The sequence below is a fragment of the Mustelus asterias genome, chromosome 1 (genome assembly GCF_964213995.1).
Source record: "Mustelus asterias chromosome 1, sMusAst1.hap1.1, whole genome shotgun sequence".
NCBI lineage: Eukaryota > Metazoa > Chordata > Chondrichthyes > Carcharhiniformes > Triakidae > Mustelus > Mustelus asterias.
Window position 1 is genome coordinate 172,898,054 of NC_135801.1, and position 21,796 is coordinate 172,919,849.

A 21,796-nucleotide genomic window follows, 5' to 3' on the forward strand; every position below is an offset into this window, starting at 1 on the left:
AAAGAACAATACAGCACAGGAACAGGCCCTTCGGCCCTCCAAGCCCACGCCGCTCCCTGGTCCAAACTAGACCATTCTTTTGTATCCCTCCATTCCCACTCCGTTCATGTGGCTATCTAGATAAGTCTTAAATGTTCCCAGTGTGTCTGCGGCCACCACCTTGCCCGGCAGTGCATTCCAGGCCCCCACCACCCTCTGTGTAAAATATGTCCTTCTGATATCCGTGTTAAACCTCCCCCCCCTCACCTTGAACCTATGACCCCTCGTGAACGTCACCACCGATCTGGGAAAAAGCTTCCCACCGTTCACCCTATCTATGCCTTTCATAATTTTATACACCTCTATTAGGTCACCCCTCATCCTCCGTCTTTCCAGTGAGAACAACCCCAGTTTACCCAATCTCTCCTCATAACTAAGCCCTTCCATACCAGGCAACATCCTGGTAAACCTCCTCTGCACTCTCTCTAAAGCCTCCACGACCTTCTGGTAGTGTGGCGACCAGAACTGGGCGCAGTATTCCAAATGCGGCCGAACCAACGTTCTATTCAACTGCAACATCAGACCCCAACTTTTATACTCTATACCCCGTCCTATAAAGGCAAGCATGCCATATGCCTTCTTCACTACCTTCTCCACCTGTGACGTCACCTTCAAGGATCTGTGGACTTGCACACCCAGGTCCCTCTGCATATCAAGAGTTTGAGGTTGGAGGCTGAAAGCGGTTTAGAAGTCTTCATGAGTCCCATTTTCTGAGGGTGTAGATAAATGGTATGATGAAAATTAAAAATTGGTTGACTTTTTTTGGAAACCTCTAAAACAGTGTACTGTTATGTTTACAAATGATTCCCTGACCCTAGTAAAAGGAAGCAAGTCGACAGGTACTCTAACTGGAGAAACGTTGGAAGAGATATTGCTAATCATGAAACTTTCAAAGCTCATATTAAATCTCTGTGTGAGTTCATTCAAAGATGTAAATCGTCTGGAAGAATTGATTCTGCGTTATCAGCTCAATGTGTTCTTATTGGAGGAAAGTGCTGAGATGTGTTGTTGCCACTATCAGACTGCTGGCTTCTTTGGGACTACCTCTTAGAGGACAGGATGAGTCGTCAATGTCAAGTCAAAGAGGTAATTGTTTTAGCCTGTGTTGAATATCTCAGTGAATTTGACGAGCTTCACAAAGAGCATTTGTAAAGTTATCAATATTGTGCTTCAGGGAAGACCAACTTTTTGGCAGACAAAACCGATGATGACTTCACTATAATGGCAGTGTGGCTCAAAAACCAATTCACTAATGAAGGTAAAGGTGCCAAATACTATTCCAGAATAGTTAATTCAACACCAGATATGAGCCACGTGGACCAATTAACATTAATTTTCAGATATGTGACCAGCGATGGTGAAGTTGTAAATCAATTTCCCTGTTTTGTCCAGTTACAATACCTCACTTCTGCCTGCCTGGAGACAACTGTTTTGGAAATTGTTGGAAATTTAGGTCCGGGCATCAAAATTTATCATGGGCATAGCTTTGGTAATGCCACAAATAGGGCAGGAAAATATTCAGGTCTACAAGCAAGACTGAACAATTCAAGCCCATGCGTATTATTCATCCCATGATCCAGTCACTCCTTGAATTTAATCTTTAGTGCTGCAGCTGAAGCTTGTGAGAGAGCTGTACAAAACCTGTATGCTGTTCCTTCAGTTATCACACATCAGTGGAATGTGTTTCAATCACACTTGGAGCAGACAACTGGAAAACATTTGACAGTCAAAATAATTTGTAACACCAGGTGATCCAATTCACTAATGAAGGTAAAGGTGCCAAATACTATTCCATAATAGTTGATTCAACACCAGATGTAAGTCAATGCAGATGCCGTTTTGACTTTGAAAATGAACTTTGTCGATATAAAGGCAACGTTATTGAACATAGCTGCATCAAATTCAGAAAAACCACATGCGAAAGTTGAAGCAAAATCCTGAGCAGAGAAGTTTGACAAGCACGATACTGCTGTTTTTACTCTATAGTGGAAAAATTTACTTCAAAGAATTAATGCCGTCAGAAAATCATTGCAAAATGTTGTACAACTTTATCGAATGCTGCACAATTGTTAGCCTCAGTTTGTCATGGAAGTTCAAAATGACGATAGCTCAGTGGAAGCAGAGGCACTAACATTAACAAAAAGTAGAGGCCCCTCTGATGATGAGAAAGGTACAAGAGACAGGAAGTTATTTCTCAAAGAAACTAGAGACAATAACATCACTTCAAAAGAGAAACAGAAGATAATCGTTGAGATTGTCAATGTTATTTGTGACACAATAATGGTGCAATTGCAGAGTAGAAGTGAATCTCTGAAAAAAACTGTTGATTTAACTTTCGTGCTTTTTGACAGAAGTTTGGAAGAGATTGCTAAAAACCACTGCAGTAAGAAATTAAGCAAATTCTACTGGAAGGACATGGACACAAATCATTTTGGAGATAAAGCGAAACAATTCATTCATTTCATCGATAATGACGAGTTTTGTACTTCGATTTGTACCATTTGTACAGACTTGAATGTGATGGTTTGCAGGCAACCTTTCTGAATATTTTTTTTAACGATATCTGTCACAGATGCTTCCGGTGAACGTTCTTTTTCTGTACTGAAAAGAGTTAAAGGTTACTTGCAAAGTACAATCAGTCAGAAATATTTGACAAGTTCAACAATATTGACAGTTGAAAGTGCGTATTTACAAGATTTTAACTATGCGAATGTCATTGATGATTTGGTGAAGAAGTGTAGAAGAAAAACTATCTAAGTTGGTATGCCAACAAGAAATGAAGGAAGAAAATCTTAAGAATCTGTTCGTCTTCCATATTCTCTTGTTTAAATTCTGTTTTTAGAATGGACCATTGCTTGTCTGATATAATGGCTGCGGCTGGTCACTTGCTGGTGGTTCTAACCATCACCGCTCTTGAGACTGGCCTTTAGAAAGTTCTTCAGGACAAAGAACGGAATCTTGTAGACAGAGCCACCGATATTGGAACTGGAGTCATGGGACACTCCACACGTGAATTTACAGCAATAACTTCTTTGATTTTGTGAGAGGAAGTTAACTTCTGAAACTGAATGAGACTCAGAAATATGCTGAATGGCAGCATATGCACCTTGTTGATTGTAGTATCTGCTCCTGCGCTGGACTGGTTCATTCTGTCCAGCAATGGCCTGTGGCTGGTTTCTCCATCTCATTGCTCATCAGCAAGTTGCATGTGTGCGCGCCTCACGACACACTTCACAATATTGACCATCATTACCATCATTCTGACAAGAGGTAAGCATGGATTTCAATTCAGTAATTATTCATACAGGTATGTTTTTTATAAGTTAAAAAAGCACCAAAGCAGTTAAGCAGTGATGTACTTGTGTATTTTTGTGTTCTGTGGGCACAGAGGAAGAAACAGTTTGGAGCAATATTTTCATTTCCCCATTTTACTGGTGTTCAATTTTAAAGTACACAAGACCAGTTCAGATCAGTATTTATTACTGTTTTTCCCTTCTGGGTGGGTGAGGCTGGTCAGGGTTGGGAGGGGTATGATGTAACTGGGTGGAAAGGTATGATGTCTTTGGAGGGGGCGGCGGGGGGGGGCTCAGAAATGAAGGTGAGCGTGGACCCCACAAAGTGTAAATCCGCCTCTGCTTGCTTCTCTTACTGATTAAAAATCTGTCTATCGCAGCCTTGAACATAGTCAATGACTCAGCCTCTACAGCCCTCTGCGATAAAGACTTCCACAAATCCGCTACCCTCTGAGAAAGGAAACTTCCCCTCATCTCTGTCTTAAATGATTTGATTTTGATTTGGTTTGATTTATTATTGTCACATGTATTGGAATACAGTGAAAAGTATTGTTTCTTGCGTGCTACACGGACAAAGCATACCATTCATAGAGAAGGAAAGGAGAAAGTGCAGAATGCAGTGTTACAGTCATAGCTAGGGTGTAGAGAAAGATCAACTTAATGTAAGGTAGGTCCATTCAAAAGTCTGACAGCAGCAGGGAAGAAGCTGTTCTTGAGTTGTTTGGTACGTGACCTCAGACTTTTGTATCTTTTTCCTGATGGAAGAAGCTGAAAGAGAGCATGTCCGGAGTGTGTGGGGTCTTTAATTATGCTGACTGGCTTGCCAAGGCAGTGGGAAGTGTAGACAGAGCCAATGGATGGGAGGCTGATTTGCGTGATGGATTGGGCTACATTCACAACCTTTTGTAGTTTCTTGCGGTCTTGGGCAGAGCAGAAGCCGCACCAAGCTGTGATACAACCAGACAGAACGCTTTCTATGGTGCATCTTTAAAAATTGGTGAGAGTCATAGCTGACATGCCAAATTTCCTTAGTCTTCTGAGAAAGTAGAGGCGTTGGTGGGCTTTCTTAACTATAGTGTTGGCATGGGGGGGACCAGGACAGGTTGTTGGTGATCTGGACACCTAAAAACACAAAGCTCTTGACCCTTTCTACTTCGCCCCTGTTGATGTAGACAAGGGCACGTTCTCCACTCGCTTCCTGGAGTCAATGACAATCTCCTGTGTTTTGTTGACATTGAGGGAGAGATTATTGTTGCCGCACCAGTTCACCAGATTCTCTATCTCATTCCTGTACTCTGTCTCATCATTGTTTGAGATCCGACCCACTACAGTGGCGTCGTCTGCAAACCTGAAAATGGAGTTGGAGGGTAATTTGGCCACACAGTCATAGATGTATAAGAGTATAGTAGGGGGCTGAGAACACAGCCTTGTGAGTGACCCCTTACTCTGAGATTATGCCTTCTGGTCCTATACTGTCCCATAAGGGGAAACCACCTCTCAACATCCAACATGTCAAGTCCCCTGACAATCCTATAGGTCTCAATATGTCACCTCTCATCTCAGTCTCAAATGATGAACCCCTTATGTGACACTGTGCCCGTGTTCTAGATTCCCTGGCCAGGGACAAAACTTCTTCGTGCCTACTCTGTCAAACCACTTCAGAATCTTCTAGGTTTCAATGAGATCATCCCTCATTCATAGAATCAGAGAGACATAGAATGGTTTCAACTACAGAAAGAGGCCATTCAGCCTGTCATGTCCATGTTGACTCTCTGCAAGAGCCATTCACCTTGTCCCACGACCCCAACTTTACCCTGCAGCCATGCAATTTTTTTCTCTTCCAATAATCATCCGATTATCTTTTGAAAGCCACAACTAAATCTGCCTCCACCAGACTCTCAGACAGTGATTTCTGGATCCTAACCGTTCACTTTGTAAAACAATGTTTCTTCACTTGCCTCTCATTTGCCTTAAATGTCCTCTGGTTCTCAATCTTTTCCCCAATGGAAATAGTTCCTCCCTGTCTACCCTGCCCAGATCCCTCGTGATTTTACACATCTCTATCAAATCTCCTTCTAATCTTCTAAGTCGAACAGCACCAGCTTCTTCAGTCCATACACCTAATAAAGTTGCTCAAGACTGTGTCACGAATGCTGAACTTTACAAGATGATTATGAATGAAAATGTACCTTTAACTTAAAGTAAAAAAGAGAATTCTGGAAAGGAATGTATAATTAGCTTTCCTGATAAAAACCTCCATACAGAGAAATATCCATGTCATCCACTAGGGAGAGAAATTCAAAAAGAGTTTGAGTAGCACGGTGGCACAGTGGTTAGCACTGCTACCTCACAGCACCAGGGACCTGGGTTCGATTCCTGGCTTGGATCACTGTCTGTGCAGAGTCTGCATGTTCTGTCTGTGTGGGTTTCCTCCCATAGTCTGAAAGATGTGCTGGTTCGGTGCATTGGCTGTGCTAAATTCTCCCTCAGTGTATCAGGTGCTGAAGTGTGGCGACTCAGGGCTTTTCACAGTAACTTCATTGCAGTGTTAATATAAGCCTACTTGTGACTAATAAATAAACTTTACTTAGATGGGGTGGTGGATGCATATGTGTATTCATACGCAGGAACCTGTTAGCTGCAAGAAAAGGAACATTTTAATGCTTTGTGCCTTTTTTGAATTATCCATGAGCTTGCATAGACAAAGCTCCCTGTTGCTTTCTCCATGGCAACGCCTTGGACAATCACTGTTGACTTTCCAACCAATAAGCACCCTCTTCTCCTGTAGTATGAATTGTTGTGATCGTTTGAAATTTGGCATTCTTGTATTTGTCCTGATGTGTACCAGACAAAAAGCTTCAACAGCATGTCTCCCTTTATAGCAATATCAAAGTAGCCAATTAATTAATGTTTGATCTATGTTGATTTTAGTTTGTTTGTCACCGTAAAATTCTTAAGAAGTGAAATCTTCTTTGGTCAGTTCCGAAAAGCAAAAAACTGCAGACGCTGGAAATCTGAAATATAAAGAGAAAACGCTGAAAAAAAATCAGCAGGTCTGGCAGTATCTGTGGAGGAAGAAACTGAGTTGTTTCGAGTCCGTATGGAGAAGAACCAGACAGACTCGGAACGTTCTCCATCTGCAGATTCTGCCAGAACTGTTGAGGTTTTCCAGCATTCTGTTTTTATTTTGATTATTTCCATTGTTTGTATGATCAATCCATCTCTTTTAAAAAGTTAGCAGTCCCTCTAGGGATCGTAATACCTGGAACCATTCTCGGAAATCTTTGCTGCACCCACTCTTAAAACTTTCATATCCTTCCTAAAGTGCGGTGCCCAGAATTGAACACAATATTCCAGTTGAGCCTTAACCAGCGTTTTATAAATGTTCACAACTTCCTTGCTTTTGTGCGCCATGCCTCTAATGATGAAGTAAGAAGTCTAACAACACCAGGTTAAAGTTCAACAGGTTTATTTGGTAGCAAAAGCCACTAGCTTTCGGAACAGGCTGTCCCTTCGTCAGGTGGGTGGGAGCTCTGATCACAAACCTATTGATGAAGCCCAGGATCGTGTGCGCTTTATTAACCACTTTGTAGCCTGATGGGTAGCCAAGAAGACACCAGCAAGGTGAAGACACCAGCAAAGCCTGATGGTTAAAAATAAAGCTAACTCTGTATCAGCAAAGAACAGGGTGTGCAGTGAAGAACAGGCCCAGGCGCTAACTGGACAGTGGCTGTTGCTATACCTTGAACAGTGATTGAACACAGACACCTGTGTGTCGTTCTCCTGAGAGAAACATGACCCCTGCGAGAGACACGACTCCCTGAGCATTCGTGACCAAAAGACAGTAATTTATTAGTGCCTGTCCTGTGACTATGTGACTGAAGGCACACCGGTGCCAGCAGAATCTGGATCAGGCGAAACAAAGGGATTTCTGGAGTGTAACCCAGGACTAACCATTGCAGAAGAACCAACAAGACCCCAAGTCCGGGACTCGGAGGCATCAGAACAAAACTCAGCAGGGAGTCTGATCACCGCGCCTCACCACGGGTAGTATTTAAGTCCAAGTAATGTTTGGATATTTTTGTGAAGCTTTTGAGACCTTGTGAATACTTTGTGTATAATGAAGTAGGCCAGAGATTAGAATCTTTGAGTATAACGAAGTACTTGAGAGGTTGAATACTTCATGTGTAACAAGGCCAGCATTTGTTACCCAACCTAATTGCCCTTGAACTGACTTCAACAAGAGAGAAACTATCTCCCCCTGACATTCAATGGCATTAGCATAACCCTCACAATCAACATCTTGAGGGTTACCATTGACCAGAAATTGAACTGGATCAGCAATATAAGTACTGGGTCTACAAGAGCAGGTCAGAGGCTGGAAATTCTGCAGTGAGTAACTAACTTCCTGACTTCCCAAAGTCTGTCCACCATCTACAAGGTACAAGTCAGCAACAAAGATCAAAGAACAAAGAAAATTACAGCACAGGAAAAGGTCCTTCGGTCCTCCAAGCCTGCACTGACCATGCTGCCCGACTGAACTCAAGCCCCCTACCCTTCCGGGGACCATATCCCTCTATTCCCATCCTATTCATGTATTTGTCAAGACGCCTCTTAAAAGTCATTATCGTATCTACCTCCCCCGGCAGCGAGTTCCAGGCACCCACCACCCTCTGTGTAAAAAACTTGCCTCGTCCATTAAAAACCTTGCCCCTCGCACCTTAAACCAAGCCCCCGAGTAATTGACTCTTTCACCCTGGGAAAAAGCTTCTGACTATCCACTTTGCCCATGCCCCTTATAATCTTGTAGACTTCTATCAGGTCACCCCTCAACTTCCATCATTCCAGTGAGAACAAAGTTTGATGGAATACTCCCCACTTGCCTGGATGAGTGCAGCTCCAACAACACTTATGAAGCTCGACACCATCCAGGACAAAGAAGCACACTTGATTGGCACCACACCCACTACTTTAAACATTCTTTAATGTGGCAGCAGTATTTACCATCTAGAAGGTGCACTGCAGCAACTGACAAAGGCTCCTTGAACATCACCTTTCAAAAACATGGGGCAAGATTGGTATAGTGGTCATATCACTGGACCAGTCAGCCAGAGACCCAGGGCTCATGGTGAAGTTTCACCATGGCAACTGGTAAAATTTAAATTCAATTGCTATATCTGGAAAATAAAGCTAGTATCAGTAATGGTGACCATCAAACTATCATCGATTGCTCCAAAAAACCCATTGGTTCACTAAAATCCTTCAGGGAAGGAAATCTACCATCCTTACCTGCTCTGGCCTGGCCTACATGTGACTCCACACCCATAACAATGTGGTTGACTCTTAACAGTCTTCTGAAATGGCCTACCCACTCAGTTCAAGGGCAATTAGGGAAGGATAACAAATGCTGGCTTTGCCAGTGACGGTCACATCCCATGAAAGAACAGAAAGAACATCTATCACCTCGGACACATGGAAACACCACCTTCACCATCAAGTTCCCTTCAACTCACACACCATCCTGACTTGAAACTATATCAATGGTCCTTCCCTGTCACTGGATCAAATCCGGGAACTCCTACCTAAGAGCACTGTGCATGTACCTACACCGAAAGCACAGAAATGCATCAGTTTAAGTGGCTCACCACCACCGTCTCAAGGCTATTTAGAATGGGCAACAAACACTGGCCTAATCAGTGACACCCAGATCCCATGGAAGGATTAAAAAATAAATCTTCATGTCTTTACTTCACTTTCCACCCTTAAGATGCTTCTACCTCTTTGACCAAGCTTTTGATCATCTGAAGGGAGGGGAGGCAGTGGCATAGTGGTATTGTCGCTGAACTGATAACCCAGAAACCCAGGATAATGCTCTGGGAGCCCGGGTTCAAATCCCACCATGGCAGGTCAAATTTGAATTCAATAAAAACTTGGAATTTAAAAATGTCCAATGATGACCATGTTGCTTGTCATAACAACTCATCTGGTTCACTAACTTAGGGAAGGAAATCTGATGTACTTACCTGGTCAGGCCTACATGTGATACCAGATCCACAGCAATGTGGTTGACTCTCAAATGCCCTCAGGGATGGGCAATAAATGCTGGTCTAGCCAGTGATATCCACACAAAAAATTTTTTTTAGGTGGTTCAGTATTATATTTTGTTTGATAATGCTCATCTTGTATATTTTATTCCATTCAAGGCACTTTGTAAATATAAGTTGTTGAGGGGTGTAGGTCTCCTAACAAGTAGTCCCTTTATCTACATTTCTCTTGACCTGGGTGTTTTATCATCCTGCTACAACTCACTCCCCTCAAGTGACCCCCCCCCCCCCCTGCTCTTGCAACCCCCAACCCACACTTTTCTCCACATTCACTCTCTGGATAAAATCTTGCAGCAAAATATGCTAGAATACCATGGCCACTTAAATATCTCAACAGTCTCTCTCTTGAGAAAAGGCCTCATTTAGCATGGCATCAGTTAAGCAAGCAAAGACCACTTTCGACGTGAATAAAATATATATCACAATTAGTAAAGAATCAAACACTGAATCCTTTATTTAAGATGTAAAGTTTTCAAAGTTATCATATGTATTCAAATACAAAGAAAATCCACAGGGGTTGTAGAAAAGTTTAAAGTGATTTGAATCGCTGGCAATAAGTGCGGTTAATCAGTGCATTTCATTCGCTTAACTGCACCAAAAGATACCAGGAGTAAATCTGAAGTCAAAGCAGTTTTTTATATTACATTATTCGTCACAATTACATCTATTACAATTAATACATACATTAAATACTTAATTCTTTACAAATGTAGCACACTGTTGTAGAAAAAAATTGACATTTTAAAATCATTGACGATAAATTACGTACATACTTCAGATTAAAAAAGACCACAATCTGTCGGGGGAAAAAAGCAGATTTGAGGGTTTGTGATGCACTTTACAAGAGTTCTGAAAATTACCAATAACAAAGTGACCCTTTTGGCCATTTTTGATGGGCCTTAATGCAACGCGTAGTTGAACTGGTTTGCAAACTTTTCATGTTTTCTTTTGTCTATACGAGCCATTGCTTCAGAGACACGTTTCATTGAGGTTCTGTTAAAAAAAAAACAAATAAAGAACAGGTTTAAAGTTTGAGCCAATACAGTGTGCTGGTAGCACGTTATTAATTCTGCTCAGTGCACCCATCAGAGTATGTCATAACTTTACCTCACTCTCACAGCTGCTAAGAAGACACTAATAGAACTAACAGGTGCAACGGAACAAATTAAACAGCTCCGACAGTATTCCTGTGTGTGGGTTATATTTCACTAAAGGAAACTACAGGATGCTATACTCGAGTCGTCATGCTGCAGGAGGCAGTCATTTGGTTCATCAAGTCTATAGAACAATCCTGTCCGTCCCATTCCCCCCACTCTATCCCCATTGCCCTGCAACTTTATTTCCCTCAAGCCCATCCAATTTCCTCTGAAATCGTCAACATTTCAACGACCCTCACAGACAGCAAGTCACAGGTTGCATCACCTTTGTATATCTCATCCAAAACCTGAGGGCTGCAAGGTGGCACAGTGGTTAGCACTGCTGCCTCATAGCACTAGGGACCCGGATTCATTTCCAGCCTTGGGTCACTGTCTGTGTGGAGTTTGCACATTCTTCCCGTGTCTGCGTGGGTTTCCTCCGGGTGCTCTGGTTTCCTCCCACAGTCCAAAGATGTGTGGGTTAGGTTGATTGGCCATGCTAAATTGACCCATGCTAGGGGATTAGTAGGGTAAATATGTGGGGTTACGGGAATAGGGACTGGGTGGGATTGTGGTCAGTGCAGACTCGATGGGCCAAATGGCCTCCTTCTGCACTGTAGGGATTCTATGATTCTAAATCTAAAGGGCGGCACGGTAGCACAGTGGTTAGCACTGCTGCTTCACAGCTCCAGGGTCCCAGGTTCGATTCCCGACTCGGGTCACTGTCTGTGTGGAGTTTGCACATTCTCCTCGTGTCTGCGTGGGTTTTCTCCGGGTGCTCCGGTTTCCTCCCACAGTCCAAAAATGTGCGGGTTAGGTTGATTGACCAGGTTAAAAAATTGCCCCTTAGAGTCCTGGGATGCGCAGGTTAGAGGGATTAGCGGGTAAATATGTGGGGGTAGGGCCTGGGTGGGATTGTGGTCGGTGCAGACTCGATGGGCCGAATGGCCTCCTTCTGCACTGTAGGGTTTCTATGATTCTATGAAATCTGTCCCCCCTACTCCCCCAGTCCATGGACCATCAGCTAATGAGAACAACTTATCTTTGGCTACTTTATCTAAACATTCTTGCACACCTCTATCAAAGCTTGCCCTCAATCCAAGGTGAACAACGGCAGCTTCTCCAACTTTACCTTGTAGTTAAAATCCCCGATCCCTGGAACTATTTTGGTTAATCTGCTCTGCACCCTCTCCAGGACCCTCGCACATCCTTCCTGAAGTGTGGTGAACAGAACTAGATGCAATGACCCGGATTTGAATCCCACCATGGCAGATGGTGGAACTTGCATTCAATAAAAATCTGGAATTAAGACTCTACTGATGACCATGAAACCATTGTCGATTGTCGGAAAAACCCATCTGGTTCACTAATATCCTTTAGGGAAGGAAATCTGCTGTCCTTACCCGGTCTGGCCTACATGTGACTCCAGAGCCACAGCAATGTGGTTGACTCTCAACTGCCCTCTGAAATGGCCTAGCAAGCCACTCAGTTCAAGGGCAACTAGGGATAGGCAATAAATGCTGGCCAGCCAGTAACACCCATGTCCCACAAATGAATAAAAAATACTCTAGCTGGGGCCCATCCGGAGTTTTATAAATGTTCAGAATAGCTTCAAACTTTTGTCCTCAATCCCTCAATATACGAATCCCAAAATCCCATAGCATCAAATGGTGTAATTTGAATTCAGTTAATAAATCTGGAATATAAAGCTAGTCTCAGTTACAGTGATCATGAAACTTTCTTTGACTGTCTTAAAAACCCACCTGGTTCACTAATGTCCTTTAGGGAAGGAAGTCCTTACCCGGTCTGGTCGACATGTGACTCCAGACCCACAGCAATGTGGGTTGACTCTTAAATACCCACTGAAAGTGGCCTAGCAAATCTTTCAGTTCAAGGGCAATTAGGAATGGGCAATGAATGCTGGCCCAGCCAGTGAGGCCGACATCCCCTGACCGAATAAAAGTATAGCCCTTGGACAAGTGCTACCAAATGATAGGAGCCCAATCAAGGAAAGCTCCTAATCTTAAATAAATGCAGAAAATGATGGAAATACGCAGCTGCTCTGGTAGCAACCATGCAAAGAGAAACAAAAGCTCCTTCGGGGGAAGCTTTTCACGCAGAGTGGTGGGTGCCTGGCACATTAGCAACATTTAAGAGGCATCTGGATGGGTACATGAATAGGGGGGGGGGGGGAATAGAGGGATATGGTCTGAGTAAGGGTAGAAGGTTTCTTTCGTTTTGATAGGGCATCATGATCGGTACGGGCTTGGAGGGTCGTAGGGCCTGTTTCTGTGCTGTATGTCTTGTTCAGGTCTTTAGGGGTAAGTGATGAACGGTCGCAATATATTTCAATAAACTGAGCAAAAATGAAGAGTCATGGACCCCAATTTTAAAAGCGCCACCCTATTGGTTGATTTCAAAAAGGCACCCTATGAGGAACATAGGAGGAATAGGGCATTTGGCCCTCTGAGCCTGTGACACCGTTTAATAAGATCATGACTGCTCTGGTTTCACTGGTCTCAGCTCCACTTTCCTGTCTGTCCCCCAAGCCTTTGACTCTCTGTCCACCTCTGACATGATTTTTCTTAAAATTCATCCAAGGGATGTGGGCACCGCTGGTTAGGCCAGCATTTACTGCACACCCCTAATTGCCCTCGAGGTGCTGGTGATATACATGCTTGAACTGCTGCAGTCCATGAGTGTAGGTACACCTACAACAGTGTAAAGGAAAAAATTAAAGCAAGCAACAGTGATGGAACGGTGATATTGTAAAGAGACTTGTAAAGAAGGTAAATGCACATGGGATACAGGGTAATTTGATAAAGTGGATTCAAAATTGGTTCAGTTGTTGGAGACAGAGTGATGACAGAAGGCTTCTTTAGTGACTGGTAGCCAGTGTCCAGTGTGTTGGGCCCCCTATTATTCATCATTTATATAAATTACATTGATGACAATGTGGGGGGTAGCATTAGTACGTTTGTGAATGACACAAAGATTGGATGGGTGGTTAACAGTGAGACGGAGTGTCTTGGGCTACAAGAACAAAGAACGAAGAAAATTACAGCACAGGAACAGGCCCTTCGGCCCTCCAAGCCTGCACCGACCATGCTGCCCAACTTAACTAAAACCCCTTACCCTTCTGGGGACCATATCCCTCTATACCCATCCTATTCATGTATTTGTCAAGACGCTCCTTAAAAGCCACTACCATATCCGCTTCCATTACCTCCCCCGGCAGCATGTTCCAGGCACCCACCACCCTCTATGCAAAAAGTCTGCCTTGTACATCTCCTTTAAACCTTGCCCCTCGCATCTTAAACCTGTGCCCCCTAGTAATTGACTCTTCCACCCTGGGAAAAAGCTTCAGACTATCCACTTTGTCCATGCCTCTCATAATCTTGTAGATTTCAATCAGGTCGCCCCTCAACCTCCGTCGTTCCAGTGAGAACAAACCAAGTTTCTCCAATCTCTCCTCATAGCTAATGCCCTCCATACCAGGCAACATCCTGGTAAATCTTTTCTGTACCCTCTCCAAAGCCTCCACATCTTTCTGGTAGTGTGGCGACCAGAATGGAACACCATATTCCAAATGCGGCCTAACTAAGGTTCTATGAAGCTGAAGATATAGATGGAATGGTCAAATGGGCAGATAAGTGGCAGATGGAATTTAACCCTGAAAAGTGTGAGGTGATACACTGTGGAAGAAGTAATTTGACAAGAAAGCATTCAATGAATGGTAGGACACTAGGAAGTTCTGTGGAACAAAGGGACCTTGGCGTGTTTGTCCACAGATCTCTGAAAGTGGAAGGGCATGTTAGTAGGGTGGTGAAAAAGGCATAGATTACAAAAGCAGGGAGGTCATGTTGGAGTTGTATAGAACTTTGGTGAGGTCACAGCTAGAGCAGTGTGTGCAGTTCTGGTCGTCACATTATCAGAAAGATGTGATTGTACTGGACGGGGTGCAGAGGAGATTCACCAGGATGCTGCCTGGGATGGAACATTTAAGTTAAGAAGAGAGGTTGGATAGGCTTGGGTTGTTTTCGTTGGAGCAGAGAAGACTGAGGGGTGACCTGATCGAGGTGTACAAGATTATGAAGGACATGGACAGAGTGAATAAGGAGCAGCTATTCCCCTTAGTTGAAGGGTCAGTCACGAGAGGACATAGGGTCAAGGTCAGGGACAGGAGGCTTAGGGGCAACGTGAAGAAAAACATTTTTACCCAGAGGGTGGTGACGGTCTGGAATGCGCTGCCTGGGAGGGTGGTGGAGGTGGGTTGCCTCACATCCTTTTAAAAGTATCTGGAAGAGCACTTGGCACTTCATTACATTCAGATCCATGGGCCGAGTGCTGGCAGATGGGATTAGGTGGGAGTCTAATGTGTTGGTGTGGACTCGATGGGCCGAAGGGCCTCTTCCGTGCTGTTTGATTTTATGACTGTATATATTTCCAAGTCAGGATGGTGAGTGGCTTGGAGGGGAAACTCCAGGTGGTGGTGTTTCCAGGTATCTGCTGTTCTTGTCCTACTAGATAGTAGTAGTCATGGGTTTAAAAGGTGCTGCCTAAGAAGCCTTGGCGAGTTCCTGCAGTGCATCTTATAGATGGTACACATGGCTTCCACTGTGCGTCGGTGGCCAAAGATCCAGCCTTCAGGGAAAGAGAATTCCATACACCAATGACCCTTTGGGAGAGAAAGTTTCTCCTCATCTCTGGCTTAAATGGACGGCATCTCATTTTCAAACAAGGCCCAAGTTTTATTCTCCCCGGCAAGAGGAAATACCCTCCTGGTATCCACACTATCAAGTCCCCTCAACATCTTATGCGCTTTAATAAGATCTCCACTCATTCTTCTAAACCCCAATGGTGGACCTAACCTCTTAACCTTTCTTCATAAGACAACCTCTTCATCCTAGGAATGAATATTTCTCTGGACATTTTCTAGGGTGACTTGTATCTGCATACTAACTTTACATAATTCATATACCAGGACACTAGGCTGGCAGGATGTAAAAAGCAGTTTGCTACGGGTATCAGTGCCGGGGCCTTAACTTTTTACAATTTATATAAATAACTTGCATGAAGGGACCAAGTGTTTAGTTGCTAAATTTGCTCTTGACATAAAGATTGGTGGGATAGTAAGTTGCGAAGAGGACTAAAGGAGGATACAAAAGTTGAGTGAGTGGGCAAAGATCTGGCCAATAGAATATAATGTGGGGAAATGTGGAATTGTTCATTTTAGCAGGAAGAATAAAAATCTTATTATCTAAATGGTGAGAGATTGCTCCGAGATTGAGGGGGATCTGGATGTACTAGTGCATGAATCACAAAAGGCTAGTATGAAAGTACAGCAAGTAATTAAAAAAGCTAATAGAATGTTATTGTTTATTGCGAGGGGAACTGAATATAAAAGTAGGGAGGCTATGCTTCAGTTGGAAATGCACTAGTGAAACCACATTTGGAGTATTGTTCACAGTATTGGTCCGCTTATTTAAGGAAGGATGTAAATGCATTGGGCACAGTTCAGGGAAGGTTTACTAGACCAGAAATACCAGGAATGGGTGGGTTGTCTTATGAAGTAAGGATGGACAGGCTATGCTTTTATCCACTGGAGTTTAGAACTAGAGGCCACTTGATTGAAATTTTTAAGTTCCTGAGGGGTGTTGACAGGGTGGATGGGGAGAGGATATTGTGGGAGAATCTGAGCTGGGGGGACGGATGGTCACTGTTTAAAAATAAAGACTCGCCCATTTAAGACAGAGATCAGAAGAATTGTTTTCTCTCAGAGGGTAGAGTGTCTTTGGAACTCTCTTCCTCAAAAGATAGTGGAAGCAGAGTCTTCGAGCTTTTTAGGCAAAGTTAGGTAGATTTTTGATTTGATTTGATTTATTGTTACACGTATTAACATACAGTAAAAAGTATTGTTTCTTGCGCGCTATACAGACAAGGCATACCGTTCATAGAGAAGGAAATGAGACAGTGCAGAATGTAGTGTTACAGTCATAGCTAGGGTGTAGAGAAAGGTCAACTTAGTGCAAGGTAGGTCCATTTAAGTGTCTGACGGTAGCAGGGAAGAAGCTGTTCTTGAATCGATTGTTGATAAGCAAAGGGGTGAAAGGTTATCGGGGTTGGTGGGAATGTGGAATTGAGGTTACATGACTTGCGATGTTGAGTGGCCTACTCCTGCTCCTAATTCGTATATTTGTAGATGCCTCTGTACCACCGAGTTCTGCAATCTTCCTTCATTTAAATACTATATGGCTTTTCCATTCTTACTGCCAGAATGGACAAGTTCATATTTACCCATGTTACATTCCATCTGCCAATTGTTTGCCCACTCGCTTAACCTGTCTATGTCTCTTTGCAGATTCGCTACCTCCTTTTGACAACTTACCTTCCGAGCTGTCTTGGCATCATCAGTAAATTTAGCTGCCACACATTCTGTCCCTTGATATAGATTGTAAGGAGCTGAGGACCCAGCACTGATCCCTGCAGCACTTCACAAGTTACATCAAGTGTCCCACAATAGGTTAATAGGTAAGAAAAGGAATAATGGAGTTGGGAGTAATATATTAGTATCAATGGAGTCAAAAGACAGGAAGTAAACAGTAGTAATAAAGAGGGCATTCTCAAGTTGGCAGGTTGTGATTATTGATGTGTTGTAAGGATGAATGCTAGAGACTCAGCCATTTACAATCTGAGAGTAATGCATCCATGTTTACTGACGATACAAAGCTAGGTGGGAATGTAACTTCAGAGGAGGACACAAGAGATATAGATATTTACACCAATAGGAAACAAGGGCCAGAATTTTACGTATAAAGTTCGGGCTTGAACCGATCCAGAAACATGTAAAATCACGTGAGAAGATGTCACGCATACATCTTGGTGTTATCGCGTCCTAGCTCAGTATTTCGGTGGGTGGGCACACACGAGAGTCGTTGGAAGCATGCCCATCAACAATCAAGAAGCCAACTTAAAATTAATTAAACACCAATTGACCGGACTTTTACATTGCCCGCCTGCTTTTGCGGTTGGCAGACAGGGGCAGCACGATGGCACAGTGGTTAGCATTGCTGCCTCACAGCTCCTGGGACCCAGGGTCGATTCCCGGTTTGGGTCACTGTCTGTGCAGAGTCTGCACACTCTCCCCGTGTCTGTGTGGGTTTCCTCCGGGTGCTCCGGTTTCCTCCCACAGTCTGAAAGACGTGCTGGTGAGGTGCATTGGCCATGCTAAATTCTCCCTCAGTGTACCTGAACAGGCGCTGGAGTGTGGCGACTAGGGAATTTTCACAGTAACTTCATTGCAGTGTTAATGTAAACCTACTTGTGACTCATAAATAAACTTTAACTCGCCAGGCGACCTTTAAGTTTAAGCTGCAACCTCGATCCAGGGCTGGATGAAAGGTCAGGGCTTAAATAAGAGTAACAAAAGTGTCTGGGGAACTGTGTATGATTGTGTTGACTGGACACTCGTGGCACAGCTTTAACATCAATGTATATTTTTTTAAACAGGTCAGCAGCTCCTGTCCCCCGAGGAAGAATGATGGAAGCTCCAGCCTGCACCCTCCTTCTTCTCAGTACCCACTCTCTTCCTGCCCTCCCCTCCCTGGCAGTGGCTCAGCCTTTCACAGGGCGTGTTTCACACTGGATGGAGATTAACTGGCCAGCCAGCACGCAACTGCGCACTGGGGCCGACGACGGCTGGGGGGCACATTTCATACCCGTTACCGGGGCCCACCAAGCTCGCCCCCAAGGGTAGAAAATCCAGGCCACAGTGTCAGATGGAGTATGACGTGTAGAACTGAATGAAGAACAATCATACGGACTCAAAGTGTTAATTCTGTTTCTCTCTCCACAGATGCTGCCAGAGCTGCTGAGTCTTTCCAGCACTTCTCCGTTTTTATTTCAGATTTCCAGCATCCACAGTATTTTGGCAGGAAATACTTGACCTGGAGGTGGTACAGCAAAGGTTTCTGAGGTGAGAGGGTTGTCCTACGATGAGAATAGTCAGATACTCTTTCCTAGGGTAGAAACGTCAAGTACTAGGGGACAGAGGTTTAAAGTGTGTGGGGAAAAGTTTAGAGGAGATGTACGAGGCAAGTTTTTTTTTACACAGAGGGTGGTGAATGTCTGGAACGCGCTGCCCGGGGAGGAGGTGGGAGCAGGTACGATTGCGGCATTTAAGGGGCAACTAGACAAATACATGAATAGGATGGGAATGGAAGGATACGGACTCCGTCAGTGCATATGGTTTTAGATTAGGCAGGCATCATGATCAGCACAGGCTTTGAGGGCCGAAGGGCCTGCTCCTGTGCTGTACTTTTCTTTGTTCTTTATTCTTTGAGAAGCTAAGTAAATTAGGCCCATCCTCTCTGGAGTTTAGATATGTGACAGATGATTATAGAAAGGATATTATTAAACTAGAAAGAGTGCAGAAAAGATTTACTCGGATGCTACCAGACTTGATGGTTTGGGTTATAAGGAGAGGCTGGATAGACTGGGACTCTTTTCCCTGGAGCATAGGAGGCTGAGGGGTGATCTATAGAGGTCTATAAAATAATGAGGGGCATAGATCAGCTAGATAGTCAATATCTTTTCCCAAAAGTAGGGGAGTCTAAAACTAGAGGGCATAGGTTTAAGGTGAGAGGGGAGAGATACAGAAGTGTCCAGAGGGGCAATTTTTTCACACAGAGGGTGGTGAGTGTCTGGAACAAGCTGCCAGAGGTAGTAGTAGAGGCGGGTACAATTTTGTCTTTTAAAAAGAGTTTAGACAGTTACATGGGTATAGAGGGATATGGGCCAAATGCGGGCAATTGGGACTTGCTTAGGGGTTTAAAAAAAGGGTGGCATAGACAAGTTGGGTCGAAGGGCCTGTTTCCATGCTGTAAACCTCTATGACTCTATCTCAATGAAAGACACAAGATTCTGGAGGGGCTTGACAGAGTAGACTGAAAGGTTGCTGGGGAATCTAGAACATGGGGACACAGTTTCAGGATAAGGGGGTCACAATTATGGAGGACTCAGATGAAGAGAAATTTCTTTACTGAAAATATGGTGAGTCTTTGGATTTCTCTACCCTAGAAGTTGTGGAGGCTCCATCAGTGAATGTGTTTATGGTTGAGATAGAGTGCTTTTTGGTCACTCAATGAATCAAAGGATATAGGGGACATCGGGAAATTGGAGTTGAGGCAGATCAGCCACGCTAGTACTGACTGGCAGAGCAGGTTCCAGGTACACTCTGCTCCTGCTCTTATTTCTTTTGTTCTTATGCATCATTTTCACACTTCTTAGAGACCAATTAGACAAGAGCATTCATACTGGAATTTGATATGCCATTTACAAACACATATTTTGTGGGAGTCCAACAGATAAATTGTGGGACTGGGAGAAGGTGCAGGCTAAAGATAAGAAGGACAAAATTCAACCTCAGCCTGGACACAAAGTGGGTGACAGGGACTAGCAGTGTGCATCTTGCCCAGTTTCTCATAGGATCATAGATTCCCTACAGTACAGAAGGCGGCCATTTGGCCCATCAAGCCTGCACCGACAACAATCCCATCCTATCCCTGTAACCACACATATTTACCCCACTAATCCCTCTAACCTATGCATCCCAGGACACTAAGGGGTAATTTAGCACGGCCAATGCACCTAACCGGCACATCTTTGGACTGTGGGAGGAAACAGAGCACCCAGAGGAAACCCATGCAGACACGAGGAGGATGTGCAAACTCCACACAGACAGTGACCCAAGCCGGGAATCGAACCTGGGTCCCTGTTACTGTGAGGCAACAGTGCTAACCATGCGCCACCCCAAATCATTGACTTCAACAGATGGAAGATGGAACAGAGTGTAGAATGGATGGCCAATCAGCTATGGGAAGTAAATTTGGCTGGGCAGACTCACTACTGCCATCTCTGCAGCCACACCAAAGTTGAATTTCCCTTAAAAAAAAAAATCGATGTCTAGGGTCCTAAAGACAAAAGGATGGAAGCAAGGTAATGAGCTTGGACATTTTAGCAATCACTCTTATGAACTAACTTTATATTCTCCATGATCTGCAGTGCCCCATTTCCTACACATCTTGAAAATGGCCACAAGACCCCGGGATTACAATAGACAACCGTTAATGTGTTCATCAGATACAGGATATATCACATGCCCGCACAAGAATTCTCTATCCAAAGCACTAACCTCAGACACAGGCAATGGACAAAAGGTGGTTTTATTTATGTAAGGTCAATAATAAACAATAACCACAAAAACAGTCCTCTATATTCCTCCAAATCTTCTCAATATATCTGCTTTCGGAAATCCACTGACTAACAATGAGAGAAGGCAGCAAAATTATTTACATCAATGCATAAGATCCCAATCAAAATATTGCAAGATGAAGATAGATAGGGAAGACAATTTGGCCTATTTAATCATTAACAAACAATTTAGTAAAACAAAAACTGATTAATGGTCCATTTACAGGGAGATGGCGACATAGTGGTAATATCACAGGACTAGTAATCCAGGGGCCCAGGCTAATGCTTAAGAGACATAGTTCAAACCCCACCATTGGTGCTGGTAGATTTTGAATTCAATTAATAAATCTGGAATATAAAGCTAGTCTCAATAATGGTGACCATGAAACTCATTCTGGTTGTAAAAAATCTATCTGGATTTAATGCCCTTTAAGAATGGAAGTCTAAAATCCTTACCTGGTCTGGCCTACATGTGACTCCAGGTCCACAGCAATGCGGTTGACTCTGAACTGCCTTCTGAAATAGCCTAGCAAGACAGTCAGTTCAAGGGCAATTAGGGATGGCCAACAAATGCTGGCCTCACCAGCAATGTTCACATCCCATGAAAGAATAAAGAAAAAAAATAGCAAAAGGTACCTTGGCTTGAGTGAGCAGTCACTTGGTTTGGAAATAACAAACAATAGAATAACCAAAGGCAAAATACTGAAGTTGGAAATCGGAAATAGAAACAAAAAATACTGGAAAGACCCAGCTGGTCAAGTAGCACGGTGTAGCACAGGGCAGCACGGCGGCACAGTGGTTAGCAGTGCTGCCTCACAGCGCCAGGGACTCGAGTTCAATTCCCAGTTTAGATCACTATCTGTGTGGAATCTGCACGTTCTCCACATGTCTGCGCGAGTTTTCTCCGGGTGCTCCAGTTTCCTCCCACAGTTCGAAAGACGTGCTGGTTAGGTGGATTGGACGTGCTAAATTC

At 43.7% G+C, this 21,796-nt stretch overlaps 1 protein-coding gene across 1 annotated transcript in view; it reads right to left on the bottom strand.

Annotated features, from left to right (window-relative positions):
• Positions 1-9,865: 9,865 nt before the first annotated feature.
• The window catches only part of uvssa (UV-stimulated scaffold protein A), a 101,085-nt gene continuing 89,154 nt past the window's right edge, over positions 9,866-21,796 (bottom strand). The window contains exon 14 of the mRNA XM_078223186.1: positions 9,866-10,429. Coding sequence (XP_078079312.1) covers positions 10,336-10,429 — 94 coding nt within the window. The 3' untranslated portion in view covers positions 9,866-10,335. The remainder of the gene's footprint in view (positions 10,430-21,796) is intronic.